Source organism: Plectrocnemia conspersa, unplaced genomic scaffold (genome assembly GCF_051122295.1).
Source record: "Plectrocnemia conspersa isolate PC_06_02 unplaced genomic scaffold, ASM5112229v1 ptg000008l, whole genome shotgun sequence".
In the NCBI taxonomy this organism is placed as follows: Eukaryota; Metazoa; Arthropoda; class Insecta; order Trichoptera; family Polycentropodidae; genus Plectrocnemia; species Plectrocnemia conspersa.
In genome coordinates, this window is record NW_028277172.1 from 8,053,509 (window position 1) to 8,070,362 (window position 16,854).

At 25.4% G+C, this 16,854-nt stretch overlaps 2 protein-coding genes across 2 annotated transcripts in view; one reads left to right on the forward strand and one right to left on the reverse strand.

Annotated features, from left to right (window-relative positions):
* The window catches only part of LOC148232886 (neural cell adhesion molecule 2-like), a 178,459-nt gene that overhangs the window by 58,223 nt on the left and 103,382 nt on the right, over positions 1-16,854 (forward strand). The gene's annotated exons all lie outside the window — the stretch shown is intronic.
* Positions 12,574-14,082, reverse strand: LOC148232888 (uncharacterized). The gene is made up of 4 exons (XM_088190643.1): positions 14,032-14,082; positions 13,049-13,198; positions 12,817-12,975; positions 12,574-12,743 (listed from the first exon to the last, which is right to left on the reverse strand). The coding sequence occupies exons 1-4, from the start codon at positions 14,080-14,082 to the stop codon at positions 12,582-12,584; spliced, it is 522 nt and encodes a 173-aa protein (XP_088046769.1). The 3' UTR covers positions 12,574-12,581.

Sequence of the window (16,854 nt, forward strand, 5' to 3'; positions counted from 1 at the left end):
CATCAATATTGTCTTTCAAATATTTCTTAAGAGCTCCACAAAAATAGGGTTCTGCAAGATTGGCTGAATTCGGTTTCCAACCACCATCGCCCCATATCGCAAACGTAATGTTGGACTTGAAATTCATATTTTAGATATTAGTAAACGTGAATACTATTATAGCTAAATTAATTGAACTAACAGAAACAGTTTCGTCCAAATCAAATGATAGATCTAATATTAAATTCATGCAGTTATGAGTTCTATTTAATTTTTGCATAGTTATATCTATTTTGGTGTCCATCAAGTTGTCTCCGCATTTTTCTATTCTTTCTAATGTAACATCGGCTGGTCCCTAAAAAAATACAAAATAAAATATGTTTATTAAAAGAATTTTCAAAAAATAACATTGCTACAAGTTTCAACTAATAATTTAATTAAAAAATATTTTTTATCACCATGTTTATGTGTTTACTTACAGAAATAATATACAATAGATTCTATCTTCGAGTCTTTTGGATATTATAATTACGTTTTTTGTCCAAGCATAGTACAGTTTATGGGTTTGGCAGTATTTTACAATAATAAATAAACATTTACATTATTATTATGTTATTTGCGATTTGGTTTTTGATTGGAAGTCACCAAAAATGTATTTAATTTGTAAATTTTAGATTACAATGCTACTGGAAAAAGCCACGATAGTTTGTTAACATTACAGAACAAAATAAATAAGTTTAATTTCATTGTTTTAATAGAAAGTTTTCCTTTAATAATGAAACTATTTGCTATATTTTATGTATACATACATATCAAATGATGTATGTTATTAGCAAGATATAAATATATACTACAAAGTATTATCAGTAACCTATTTCATTCGCAACTAATCGATTTTTTACAGCAATAGGAAATTTAAACTGATTTATTAACCAAAATCTATTGTTATAAATTCTGCTACAATAAAATATCTGATAGCAAAGCATTTAATAGTATTTACAACATGAAAAAAAGTTATTATTGACAAAAGTTATAATATTTTTTGCAAGATAGCAAAAACAAATTAGAAATTGTTATTAAGATCTTAAGCATTAAAATATACTTACAATAAAATCGCATTTACTACGAATAGCAAAAGTTAACATTAAAAATGTAAATATCAACATTATTTTTTGTATAGCAAGCACCGAAGTATAATGCCTATAAAACCTTAATCGTGTTTATTTATACTGTTATTTCTAAATAAAAAATAATTATATGCTTCTTTGATTATATTAATTGTTATAAATTTATAATAGAAATAATAGTATCACGTTTTACATTATGTATTTGTTCTAAATTATTGTATAGATATTCTGTATAAGCAAATAATGCAATTGATGCAAGTTTTAAATGAAATATAAAATACGAAATAAACTCTTACCGATAAATTAAATTAAATGTTTTTAAAAAAACCAAAATACTGAATGTAGTATTAAAACATTGTATTTTTTAAAACAAAATGTTTTAACACTACTATTTGTACTATTTTTTTAAATAATAAGAAGTTACCCAAAAAATACTCCTAGTTTTCCTTTTGCAGGAATAGCCTTCTTTAAATTGATATATTTTTTTTCTATGTCATATTTAATTAAAAGCTCTTTATTGACATGTGAAGGTATTTAAAAAATCGTTCTTCGTCTTTAAGTAATTCAGAAAAAAAAATTTTTTGCTTGTTCTTCTCGCTTCGTGTTAGGATACATCTAGTACTTTCGTTTTACACAAAAGTAAAGCTTTATCTTCTCTTAATCTTCTTATTTTGTATAATTTTTGTTTTATATTGTATTATTTTTTTATATTAAATTTTTTGTTTGTTTTATATTGTATTCTTTGTTTTTTTTTTATATTATTTCATGAATTCATTTTTAATTAAATTCGAAGACATTTTTTCATACATCTAAATTTTAGTTGTATAATAAAATCATGTATTACCAATACGTATATATTTTTAATTAAATAAATCGAGCGTATAATATTTATATATTTAATTTAGTAAACAAAAATAAAATACATATTTTATTATGAGTTACATTTTAAAGTAGTTATTACCCTACAATATTCTTTTTTTTTTCAACCTTCACAAATACACGTAAACACGAAAATATAATGCCGTCTTTGATTGATGTAAGATCCATTCTAAAATATCCGTAAGTCACTGGATATTGCATATCTTTATCAAATATATAATTTTTAATCTCCCATCTTCCCTAAGAAATGATAATAATATAAAATAAGGATCATAAATAAACATAAAAACACACTTACTTTTTGTATCGGACATTCATCTCGATGTCCCGCTGCTTCAAATATCTTAGCAGTGTTTTCTTTTAAATATTTCTTAAGAGCTCCACAAAAAGTAGGTTCTGCAAGATTAGCTGCATTCGGTTTCCAACCACCATCGCCCCATACCGCAAACGTAATATTAGCCTTAAATATGTAAATATGATAATAACGAACATAAATGATATTAACATTATAAATCAACTTACAGAAACAGTATCATCCAAATCGAAAGGTACATCGATTAAAAAATTCATGCAGTTATGAGTTCTATTTAATTTTTGCATAGTTATATCTATTTCAGTGCCCATCAAGTCCTCTCCGCATTTTTCTACTCTTTCTATTGTAACATCAGCTGGTCCCTTGAAATATCACAAAATAAATTATACTATGCTATACAATTTCTATAATAGGCTTGTACACTTGATTTAGTAAAAATCTGTATAACTATCAATGTATCTTTCTAATCGTTATTTTTTATATTACATTTAAGAAAAACAATACAGTTCTGAAAGTGAGTATACAATATAAAAAATAACAATATTTTTTTGCAGTACATTACTAAATTTTAAATTAATTAAAACACAAAAATAAAGTGTTATTTATATATATTTAATTAGAATTACAATTTATTATTCTTTAAAAAATGCACAACAATATTTTCGATAATGAACTGCTATATTTAATAATATTTATTCTATTATATTTATGTGTTTTATTTGCTATATATAAAAATAATTAAATTTTAACCTTATCATATTTGAAATTGAAAGTTTTGCCTAAATATCATGCATTTTAAACGGATGTATATATAGCAATCTATTGTTACAAGTTACAAAAAAACATTGGTTTTAAAATGAGATACAAGAAATTTACTTACAATAAAATCGCAATTACATTTTGTTGCTAAAGTTAGTATTACAGATAATAATATAAACACTATTATTTTCATCGTGAGTAGTAACTGTACAACAAGTAGCATATGAACTATTTTTCAATTAATCATTCTTATATACAGTATATATTAATTGCTCTTAATGGCTGCGATTAAAAAAGATAATAATTGATTAGTAACAAATAATAGATATCGTGTTTATACAAATAGGTTGCATAGTTTTATTCAAATTAGTTATACAAGTTGTCGGTCTCTCGCTGTTGTGAGGTACCGCAGCTAATAGCGTCCGGGTACTGGACGCTCTACTGTTTTTTATCAATTCAGTAGATATTGAAACTAGAGCGTCTTAATTGAAATATAATTTTTACAATTTATACGAGTAACATGTTTAACATTATGTAAATTTTATTTCAGAAATCCCTTTTGAATTTATTACATAAATTTCTATATATAGTATTTTTTGAATAATATATAGTCGAAATTTTAGAAAAAATCGTTAAATTTATTGTTACACAGTTTATAACGCTTTCATGATAATAATGTCAAAAAAACTTGTTCATTAGATAATAACACATATTTTATTAAGTATGTCATATTTACAACCAAATTTTATTTTATTAAAAAATCTAGGATTCATTTTAAATACTGAGCATAATTAAATTGTTATTCAAAAAACGTATGAATTATTACATAATTATGACTACACAGCAAAAAATATGTACAAAAACCTAGACGATTATAAATTAAACAATATTTTTTCCATAAGCGTTACAATTAAAACCTAAGTATTGAGATTAAAACTGAATTCAGGGAATAGCTGACATATACAAATATAAAATTTTACAAATGTACAAATGTTGCTAATTTTTCTTAAAAGCGTATTTTCATAAATAAAAAAAAAAACATTTACCTACGAAGAATCTGAGCTACGGTCCTTTATTATTTACGTTATTTTAGATTTAATTTTCATATACATATTTTCATTAATTAAGTTTTGTTAGAATGTTGTCTATAAATAGCTTACCATAATAAACTTATAACATTGATTTACAATTTACAGGATTAAAAATTGACGGTTGTTTTAAATATATCAATACATTAATCCTTTTTAGGTTCGAAATTTAAATATGCCCTGATACACAAAAATGTAACTCCATTTTTTATAATTTTCACGTCGACTCTGTAATAACCCATTATCATCGGTATTTGTGCATATTTGCCAAATACGTAGTTGGTCATGTTATAAGTTCCCTATTAACAATTACAAAAAATAAATATTAGAAATATGATTAAAACCAATCTATACATACTACAGCTCTTTAATAAATCATGTATCTTAAGGTAAATGTAAAAGTGTTTTAATAAAGATTGTTGAAATGGCCCTTTATTAATAAACAATAAAAAAATAGAATATCATGCCTTACCTCCATATACATTATATTTGTAAATTCTAATGTCTACAATAATATTTTACCATTCTTAAAGGACAGGAAGGGGGAGCTCCCAAAGATATAAGAATTGCGTGAAATCTCTTTTGAATAACTTGCTCAATGAAGGAGCAAGCTTTTTTCTTATTTAATTTAATAGCATTTGGTTTCCAGCCACCGTCTCCCCATTTTTCGGCTACTAAATTAAGCTAGAAAATATTAAATTTATTATATATTATACTTGGACTGTAAAAATAATTTTAATTTCATTAATCTAGTAGCGAAGAAATACGAATCAGTATAATTAAAGTTTTATTAAATTAGTGACTTTTCTAAAAACATATATTATTTGTAGAAATCAATTACTAAATAAAATATTAATATCAATTATAATTACTTCTAATGCATCATCAAGATCAAAAGGCAATAAAAAATACGCATCAATTGCCAGATCAGTCCTGTTTATCCTTCTCATAAATAATTCTAATTGAACACCCAACTGATCTTCGGAGCATTTTTCGATCCTTTTTAAGTCTATAGAAACTGCACCCTTAAAATAAGTTAATATTTTAAACAATAATAATACAATTTAAAATAAAAAAAATATAATAGTAACTATAAATCCATTGCTAGCCGAAGCGCTTGCAACTAACGTTATTATCAACAGTAACATTTTAAAAAATGTAAAAAAACTTCTAGAGTTGATTTATATATATAGTAATTATAGTATATGTCTATCGTATTATTATATCTAAGATTTAATCCTTTAACTAGATTTTCATTATTGTAAACTATATACAATAGTAAGATGTTATGATAAAATTAAAAATGCAATACAATTTATTAATATGATATATCTGATGTAAACGTTATATGAAATCATTGTTTTATATTTTTTTCTTATCGAACTTGATAATTTAATTTTATATAAAATAAAATTACAGTACAGTGGCAATTCAATTATGTTTTTATTGCTTCTGTTTTTCTTTCGTATATTTATTTTTATCGTTGTAGATAATATGTTAAAAAATATTTTTTGTAAATCTCAACGAATATATTTAAAATAATATACATTTGACGTTTAGAAAAAGAATACTATATATTTTTCTGCAAATATATAGGCTTAAAGTTTATTATATCTTTAAAGTTTAAATCTAGTAAATACAATTTTAAAAGATTTACAATTTTAATCCAGTAAATATAATTTCAGAATATTTCATATAAATAAATAAATAAATGTAAAATAAATTAAAAAGTCAAAATATGAATAATACTCTTTATTTGCATGATTTCTAATTAAACTAAGATAAAATGTTTGGTCCACAAATAAGAAAAAAAATCGATTACACAACGCAACGAGCAAACACAAACTTTTAAAAAACTTTTAGCAAAAAAAAGAAGCGATCTATAACGAACTCGTAGAGTCGTTGATTAATTCCATGTTTTTTTTTGTGCTTATTCGGTAGTAAAGATTAATAATTTCTATTTTACTTAATTATTATTTATTAGTAGTAATACAATATTTTTAAATAATTTTTACAACTTGGTGTTTAATACGTATAAAATAAAGACTTTTATTCTCAATAATAAACATACAATTAAAACTACTTTATTTAAAATCTGATTTTAATATGATAATAAAAAAACATATCTTTAGTTATATACGAAATATTCTTAAACATTTAAATTAATTAAGCAAACTTTTAAAAGAATTAATCCTTTATTAACGTACTTATTGAATACTGCTTTTATAAATTCTGCGTTTTTGGAAAAAGTGTATTACATACTTCATGAAAAATGAAAAAAACACAATACAAAGTCCAATAAAAGACATTAAAAAAATGTTTTAGTAAGTCAATCATCACGTTTCTACGTAAATAAGTAAAAACACTAGGTGGGTGTATGAAAATCATGTCATTTTTCATCAACCTCTGTATAGTTTCAAAAGTAAATAATATCCTAATGCTTATATTCAGTTGTACAAGTATATATGTCCCAAATAATTTTAATGATTCTGCTCTTATTTTAATTTAATATGGTTGAACTAATATATAAATAAATTATAAAACACCACTGTTTCACAAATACTTTATTAGGTTTGTGCATATTTTTTATGTATTTTTCAACCAAAAACTGATTTTTTTGGTTCAGAATGCGAGAACACTCTCATACAAGTAAATTGTTTTCCATCTTTAATCAAGGACATGTCTATCTTAAATTTTCCATACAAAACAGGCATATTTAGGTTTGTGTCCAAGACGAAATTTTTTATTTCATATTCACCCTGCAATAAACGTAAATTCGTAATGTACATTATTTTATATAATACTAAAATTAAATATTAAATTATTTTATTACCTTTTTGATAGGACATTTTTCTGGATGATTTAAAAGCCTTGCCAATTCTATTAATCTATCTCTGGTATTCTGCATTAAAAATGAGCAAACATCTTTTTGGTACATATCAAGAGCGTTGGGTTTCCAACCACCATCGCCCCATTTCATATGAGTCATGTTTACCTAAATATATAAAATATATTTAGATTTATAAAAAATAATAATTAAAATAAATAATTACCGCAACATCTTCGTCAATATCAAAGGGTAGTTTTAGATATACGTCAAAACCATAATGACTCCTATTGACTTTATGAAACTCTAGATTGATCATAAATCCCATTTCATCACTTCCGCATTTTTCAAATCGCTCCAAGGTTATATCAGCTATGCCCTAAATTATAAACATGTTTTGGAATTGTATTAAAAGGTATTGATTAATATTATACATACAATAAAATCTCCTTTGACTGTGCTTAGTGTTCCAATAAAAATAATTATTAAATACATCGTGTGTTATTATGATGAGTAACTAAAGCGTAATGTAATATTTAAATTATTTATCAAGCAATGCTATTGACCATACTTATCTTCAGCAATTAAATTATGACAATGTACGTACACGTACTAGTATATAAACAATCACGTAGTATTTTACACGCAAAGTACAATCAAAGGTCATAACAATGTCATAAAAATTGTATTTTCTATTTTTTTATTATTATACGTATTTTTAATGATTATTACGCGAAAAATATTTGTAGGATTTGTAAAATGCAAAAGACACAAAATCTTTGTCTTATTTTAACATCTTTTAACATATACAGTCAGTTTTTGAGTTACGACGGGGTTCCGTTCCACCACCTTGATCGTAACTCGAAAAGGTCGTAAGTCGAAAATCATACAAAAAATAATTAAAAAACAATGCATACATGCGAAATACAAAACCCCTTTTATTCCTGACTTCAAGTTGTTAACTAAATACTTTTTAGCAAATATCTGCATCAATAATTTATTTACAAGAATTGATCTAGAGTATTTTTATCATCCGTGCTACTGATATCCATTGTTAATTCTTGAGATTTTTCAGCGAGTGCAGTGATAGTGCTTGTTTTTCTTAAAAAACGTCCATGTTTGTTTGTACAGTTTGTTGTTTCTTTTCTCTATAAATTTCATAATAGCACGCAAGTGCTTGCTGAATAAGGCCGTGTACCCTCAAAGATCTATCGATGTCTTTGTCCATATTTTCAAATTTTTTAATAGCTTCATTGATTTGGCTAAAAGCTGCAGCCATGTCTTTTAACACAAATGTTTTTGGTGGTTCTTCGATTTTATCTAATTCTTTTAGCTCTATTACATTTTTTTCTGCAACTCCTTGTTCCTCAATCTCAATCAAATCTTGGTTTGTGAGTTCGTCAACATCATTTTACAAAAGATTAATTATATCTTCATTATCAACTTCCAGATTAAGTTGTTGAGCACATTTTACAATAATATTTGCTATCTCATCTATTTCCCCTTCTTTATTTAAATACATATTGTCATTATATATTTTTAAGAGTTTGTTCCATATGCCGTTCATACAATTCGTCGTTACTTTGGACCATCCTTTTGAGATATTGTTTATTGCATGAAAGATGTTGTAATTTTTCCAAAATTCTCTCAATGTCTGATGTTTGTCTGTTCCTGCGATTGCTTAAGCAAAAGTGATTCTTAAATAATGGGCTTTGAAGTTAGCAATACCCCCTTGATCCATCGGCTGTAGAATACTGGTGGTGTTTGGAGGTAAATAAACCACTTTTATATTTGGATGTGATTCCCCTAAGTGTGGAGGATGGCCTGGAGCATTATCAAGAATCAATAAAATGTTAAAGGCTATGTCGTTTTCATCACAGTTCTTCCTTACTTCTGGAATGAAACAGTTATCAAACCAGTCTTGAAATTATGTATATGACATAAAAAAAATTTTTTTTACAACTTTTTTTGTACAATGGGTTTTTGCGATATGCAGCACTTACACAGAATCTTTAGCATATGTGTTAGATATTATATTTTTAGTTAATATCAACCAGAGTAGTCAAATAATTCACCTTTGACATACTTCTATTTTATAATCTAAAATTACGAGTGAATTTAAATATAGGTGTTACAGTAGTCGACACATAAATTAAATACTCTAAATTTTTAAATCAGTTTTATATTATTGACTACATACAATTATAGTATGTTTTAAAATATATTAAATTTATTATTAAATAACATCAAGTCTTACTTGTTTGGAACACACCGTAAATGGAAATACTTCATCCTTGGTAGATCCTTCTATACAGATATTACTCTTTGGAAGGTATATATTTTCTAATGCTCATATTAATGAAATTCAAACAAAAAATTTGTATTTATTTTTTTACTGTACCTTTTTCTTTAAAATATATTTAATCAATTTTAAACATACATTTATATAATTAAAATATATTTATCACAAAACAGAAAAAGCGTATTTTAAAAAAAGTTTTTTATATTACACCATGTTTAATTTATCAAGTAAAACAAGTATAATTTTAAACGTAAAGTGTATATTTTATACAGTTATAATAATTTACACAATATATATAAATTTATTGTAAACAAGTCATTAAATCACCTTTTTAGGATCTTGAATCGTATACAATCTGACACACATGAATTCTACGCCATCTCTAAGTAGGTATAATTCGTATTTAAATTTTCCATATAATATTGGTATACCAAAATTTGTGTCATACGGATAATCCTTAACTTCATAAGTACCCTAAAATAAATATTTTTGGGTTTTAAATTATACACACATTAAAAACTAAGCATACCGTGGAAATTGGACAGGAATCTTTATGTTTAAATAATTTTGTGATAGTCTTGAATTTTTCCATGAATTTTTTTTCAAAAAACCCGCACACGTCCTCATTGTAGTGGTTGATAGCGTTTGGTTTCCAACCGCCATCTCCCCATTTAGAACCGGTAATGTTAATCTATTGTTTATTATTAAAAATGATTAATTTATATGAAAGCATATAGACTTATTTAATTAAAATTAATTACTTACTGCAACTTTTTCGTCTACTTCAAACGGTAACATCAGTTTTACATCGATTGCCATGTTAGTCCTGTTTATTTTTTTCAAGATGAAATCAGAAGAAAATCCCATTGCGTCTTCTCCGCATTTTTCCGCTCGTTCCAAAGTTATTTCACCTAGGCCCTGTTAATTTGAGTAATTGATTATATATTTAGATTTTCTTAAATATTTCTTCCTATAGAAACTTACGGCAACATTGCCTAAAACTTCAGGCAAATAAATATAAAATACTGGCAACAATAAAACAAAGAGCATTGGAGCCATTTTTAAGAAGAATAAGCTAGACTTGTTTATAATCGAGATTATATTAAAAATCATGATCGATTGTATTTGTACAAACAATAGCTTTGTTCGAACTTAAATTATATATTATTGCCATGATGATAATAAAAATTACTAGTAAATGATATATTGCATGTGATATTTACATGTAAAAATGTTTTATCTTCTTATGAAAAGAATAATTGCAGTAGCAAGCTGTTATTTTGAATTCAACAAACGGGTTATTTTAGTTACAATTTTAATGCAGGTTAACTGTAAAAAGAACTTACAAATTGTAAAAAAAATTTTAAGTACTTTTTTTAATTTTGGCAAGCAAAATTTGTGCCAAAATGATTGAATTGATTAGTACAGTGTTTCCGTGCTGAATGTGTAATCTTGTAATTTATATATCCACTGAAATATAAAGTATTATTTTATTAAAAATATTTTAATTTTAATTATTACAATATGCGATATAAAAATCACAAGCCATACATTTTTAATTGGGCAACTTTCGTCCACTCCAACCATTCTCCAAACTTCATAAACTTGAATTTAGCATACTTGACTGTCATAACACAAGCGTTATTATCGTAGACGTAAACTATATTTGACTATTAACCAGAATCTTTGTAAATAGTATTATATAATGTTGTACAAATTAAACATTGTGATAATCATGTATTTAAAATTTTATTCAATCATATCAGATTTAAATTTGTTAGATTTTTTAATATAATGGATAAATATTGCAATAAATAAATTAAATTAAATAGAGCTAGGGTTCGCATATAGACTTATATTTTATTATAACATGTATTTAGACAATATTTTATATTGCCGTTTCTCTTTTATACACTAATAATACAGCATAGTTTTCTATATTATGAAAAAAACATTATTATTTTGGTTAAAACGTCAATTTTTTTTAAGTAATCAAAAAGTGATTTTCATGTTTCATTTTTTTTAATAGACACGCTTAAGAATGTACAATATCGCAGTTTTCTACAGAATTTTAGTTAGTTATGAATTTTGGATTAGGAGATATTTAAAAACTCTGGATTTGAAATATTATTTTTAGAAAATATTTGTACTAAAACATTATGATTTTGATTATTACGATAATTTACTTATTATTTAAAAGTTCTCAAAAAGTATTTTCAATGTTGAATTTCTTTAATCACAAGTCATAGTAATACATAATATATACTTCAATGGTTATGTATATTAGTAAAACATCATACGAGTAGTGATGGAGTATTAGATAATTGATTAATATGATTGATTATTAACAAAATATTAAAAATAAAAGTTAAATAAAAGCAAATATAAAAACATATAGACGATATAAGAAAGTTTTGAAATGTAATAATGAATAAATATGAAATATATGTAATTTATAGACACCTAAAAATTATTTTTTAAGCAAAAAATCTGTAATAAAAGTTTTGCAGAACAAAAAAAAAATTATAATGAGAATGAAAAAATCTTATAATAAAAAAATGTGTAAATTTGGTGAACTGAATAATAATTTTCTTGTAAATAGTAACTATATTTTTACAAAGTATAAAGATACATATATGTAATACAAGAAAACCAAACTTTAACTAAACAGAATGAAATATTATCGAAACAACCATATTTTAAATATGAGCTAAAGATTTAAACAATATTTTTATATATTTTTAATCGATATTTAACTATTAAATTTACCACCACATATTCTTTCAAATCATCTGGTGTAACGTTATCTTCGACTGCAATTTGTAATTTATTCACTTTTTCTACCTTTTTGGAACATGACCTGTTTTCATCGCATTTCTCAGATCTTTCTTTCGTTGAATATGAATATTTTTTTATGTATATATAAATTAACTATACTATATATTAAGGCACAATGAACTTTTCAGTAATATACTCTATGACTATATGAATTTACATTTTAGATTTTATTTAATATATATTAGCATAATCTAAATCGTGTGTTTAATCATAAGACAATAGAGTTAATATATGTCAACTGATATTAGGAAATAAAAATCATAAGTTTAATTGTATAAGCATACTAAAAATCATTATTTGTCATTCGTACCATAGATAAGTATTGTTATTATTTTATTTTGAGTTGGATTGAAACATAAAATAGTATTTAAAGCATGAAAATAATTGTTTTATTTATTAAAAAAATTTTATAATATGAAGATTTTTGTAATGGAAGAAGAGGTATCAAATATTGCAAATGCCTTGTTAATCATCCAAGCAACGTAGATTTTGGATCTGAAGATCCATATATTGTATGACAAGTAATCGTTTCGCCATTCCTCAATAAAGTCATATCGATTTTAAATTTTCCATACAACATAGGAAACGAAAGTTCTCCGTCGTACACATAATTTTTCAGTTTGTAATTACCCTTTTGAAAAATATTTAATTTTAATAAAATAATACGTGATATAAAGTATTATATTCAGAAATAAAACACTTACCTCTTCTATGGGACATATGGGAGGTTTATTCATTTTTATTAAAATCTCCTCTACTTTTTTTTTGGCATATTTATTGAAGAACGAACACATCTCCTCATAAACGTCAAACATGTGAGGCTTCCATCCACCATCTCCCCATTTAGAAACTGTTGCATTGAGCTATATACATTTAGCATACATGTATGTAATAAAAAAATATTGATCTATTCACAACAAATTAAAAAAAACTTACTATAATTCCCTTTAAACTGAACGGTACATTAAATTCAGAATTGACAGCTTGGTGTGTCCTATTCACCTTATTAATTGTAAAGTTTAACGAGTATCCAGATATTTCACTTCCACATTTTTCTATTCTTTGTAAAGTCAAGATAGCGGGTCCCTGAACATAAAATATATATGAATAAAAATATATTTTAAAACGAAAATATTTCTAAACTCACAATAAATTTTTCTGCATTTAGAGATTTTAAATAAACGCAACTCAGTATTATGAATATTTTATACATATTTTCCTTATATTCACACTACACAATAAGATATCAATGTGCTGAAATATAAAGTGCAGATTCTATTTATACACATGTCTATTAAATAGAAAAATATTGGGTAAAACATAATTATATAATATTAAGTGTAATATATCTGTTATTAAACTATATTATATATTGTAGAACCAGCAATAAATTTTGCAATAGTGTTATTGTATTCAACTTTTCATCAATGACACTGTATTGTTTAACAATTGATAATAAATGTATAATATATCTAAGTATGTCACAAAATTATATTTTATATAAGAGAAACCTAAATCTATTCAATCTTCTGAAACTATGAATTTTTCAAATTTTGATTTTCAGTGCATTATTGCATACTAGTGATTAATAATAAAGTAGGCTTATTTTACGCCATTTTATTTGCTGTATCACATTTATATAAAATAAAAAAATTGTGATAAAACTACATTTAATAATAAAACAAGTAAAATAGATTTCAATGAATAAAAATCCGTTATCATGCTTGGAATCATTGGAAAGCATTAGCTTTAAACTATTTTTTATTAAATTATATTATATAGCCTTTCTAGTTATACTAAACATTAGTTCAGTTTTATGCGATCCTCTTGTCACGTATAGGTCGAGACGTAAAACCGGTTCCTGTTTAGCGCTAATAAAAATCCACGTTCGGACTGTTTAACTGTCAGTGGACATTAACTGTTTGCGCTGAACTTTTAGACGATATGCGTTCGTTAAACTTTATCCCCATCTCGTGACTTACAGGGGCGTACTGAGGGTAATAAAGGGTTGTTCGGACCCGAAAATAAATTTAACCTAAAAAACGCATTTTAAATGCATGCCGCGTAATTACGGCTAACCTATAACTGTCATGCAAGATAAGCCTGCAGGTACTTACTTATAAGAAATCGGAAAAATTGCAACAAGGTATCTTGGTTATAATACCGTACATAAAACAATTAAAAATCTCTGAAGAGTTTAAAAATTCGCATAAGAAACAAACTTTATTTTATATTTATGTTGTGTGGCATATAAAGGGTTAAATGACCGAAATATTTTTTTAAGTTAAAATTAAATTGTGTTGTTAAGTTAATGGCGGTGGGCTTGTGTTCCATTGGGTGTTCAGTGTGTTTTCTGTGAATTGCTGTCATATTTCTACCCTAGTCTCGTTACGCCACTGCGGGAATGCTACGAGGCTTTAGGGTGAGGTAATTGATATACTAACCGGACTTTATTGGGGTTTATTACAGTTTTGATGACAAAATGATTACAGTCGCTGGTTTTCTTAATTGCAATAACATTTTGTTTGTCGATCTTTAATGTGGTACATATACAACAAAAATAAATCTATTTCTAATTCAGAATGTATACTATAAATAATAAATTAATATTAATATTCGTAACATTTATTAATTTGGGAAACTCCACGAATAAAATATAATCACATCTAATAAAACAATAAAATGCATTATTTTATATACATTGCTAGGATAGCAAAATAAGTATTACACCAAAGAGAAAAAAAAACATAAAACTCAGTTTGCATTTAATACACTTTGTGTAAAAATATTCAAAATACAAGTTTGAGTAAAAAAATCATTATTTCAAAAAATAATATTGTGAAATTCACGAAAAATGATAAAAAAATATAACTGTCACAAAAAAATCATTCCGGAAAAGCGCAAGAATCAGGTTTATTTATGTATATTAACTATATTGCAAGTCTTATGAGCGTATGTATAGTGGGTCGATCGACTCATAGCACTAAACGTGTTTTGGAAAAAAAAACTTTTTTTTTTAATTTTTTTTTTTTTACAGTATCGTAAGTATATTTAAAAGCTCTAATTCGTATCAAAAAATTTAAGTCTATATCTTTAAAATAAACCAAATACGAGCGTTAACTATATGCCAAGTCGCATAAAAGCTCGTTCGGGGGCCCGGTCAATTTACAGTAAGACTCTTTTTTTATTAAAAAAAATAATTAAAAATTGTTTTTAAAAGAAAATATTAAGCTTCTAAACATTTTTACATACCACATTTTTCAGTAGGATTTTATTTTGCAAAGTTATGACACTTTTAATTTTTACATTGGCCGCCATTTTGTAAAAAAATTTAATATATTTTATTCATACAAAACGTATAGGGGGTGCTCGGTAGTTCTATAGGATACTAAAATTTAATTTTTAATCTTTAAAACCAAGCAGTTAAGAGCGTTAACTTTTCTGAAAGTCTCAAAATGGCTCGTATGGGGGTCCGATCGAACTGATACATCGCTTGTTTTGAAGCAAAAAACTATTTTTCTTATATTTTATTTGGATGTAGTTCAGGCTTCTAAACGTTTTATGTACAGCAATCTTTTAGTTAAAATTTTAACCTACTGAGTTACGAGTGTTTAAATTTTTATACTAGTCGCCATTTTGCAAAAAATTAACACATTGGATTTTGCTAACAAGTATACACATATTGTCACAAAAATTCAACTTTAAATATGTATAAATAAGCTCACACTGACCTTAAAATGTGTAAAATACTTTTTATTATTAATTTTTATATTATATAATTTTATTATTAATTCAACAATATTTTTGACTCTTTTTGCTGTTTTTGGTTAGGATTATCTTATTTACAATTATTCAATTTTTTAATTTACAATTTAGCTACCGCACCATTAGTTACAAATTAGAGGTCACCATAACGGCTACTTTAACAACGACAAAAAAATCCATACTACATAATTATCAAACCCGTTACGAGTTGATATAACAGAAAAGAGATCTCCATACCACAGACTAGCGTCAAGAATAGGAAATATTTCAGACACCAAAAAGCACAACAAAAACTGTATTTATTGTAACGTTACAAAAGTCGCTCGTAGTATCAGCGCTATCTAAGTGTGTATACCTAATTTTTTTAATAAGGTCTTAACATATGATTTTCAGTGGTAGTTCTAAATTTGAACGTCCAGTGAATTTTATTAGCGATTAGTATTGAACATTTTTTAAAGGAGAACAGCTTGATCGTCTAAATTATATTGAAAAATAGCAAAAAGTTGGTGTATAGATCTCTCAATGGCTCAGCTAAAAAAATAAAAATAGCACTTCGTTGCACTGCTTGATCAACATGGACAATTTTTTTTAATTTTCACCGAAATTTTTTATTGGAAATGCCTTTTTGTAAACATAAAACATCAATGATAATGATTAAGGGAATATTAGCACGAATATCCGGGTGACAAACAGAATTTTCAGCCTCGCAAGACATTGCTAAATGTTCACTGGGGAAGAAAAAATATCTATACAAAAAACTTCTTGATAAGAACCACACAACAGCAACACGCTGTCAGAAGTAATAAGACGATCAAATCATTACACATCGTTTATCTCACAAGAAGTTCAGACGTGTTTCAGCATTCACTGTATTGCTCCTTAAAATTTTAACTTTTGCGTTCGCTTCAAAACAATGTAGTAGATGATAATGATATGCAAAACTGGCCAACAATGAATTTAAAAACTATCGGAACTTT

Coding starts and splice junctions, on each gene's coding strand:
- LOC148232888 (XM_088190643.1), bottom strand. CDS start 14,082: ATGGGGATAAAGTTTAACGAACGCATATCGTCTAAAAGTTCAGCGCAA. Junction 13,199..14,031: donor CTAAAAGTTCAGCGCAAACA/GTTAATGTCCAC, acceptor TTTTATGTTCAG/GGACCCGCTATCTTGACTTT. Junction 12,976..13,048: donor TCAGTTTAAAGGGAATTATA/GTAAGTTTTTTT, acceptor AAATGTATATAG/CTCAATGCAACAGTTTCTAA.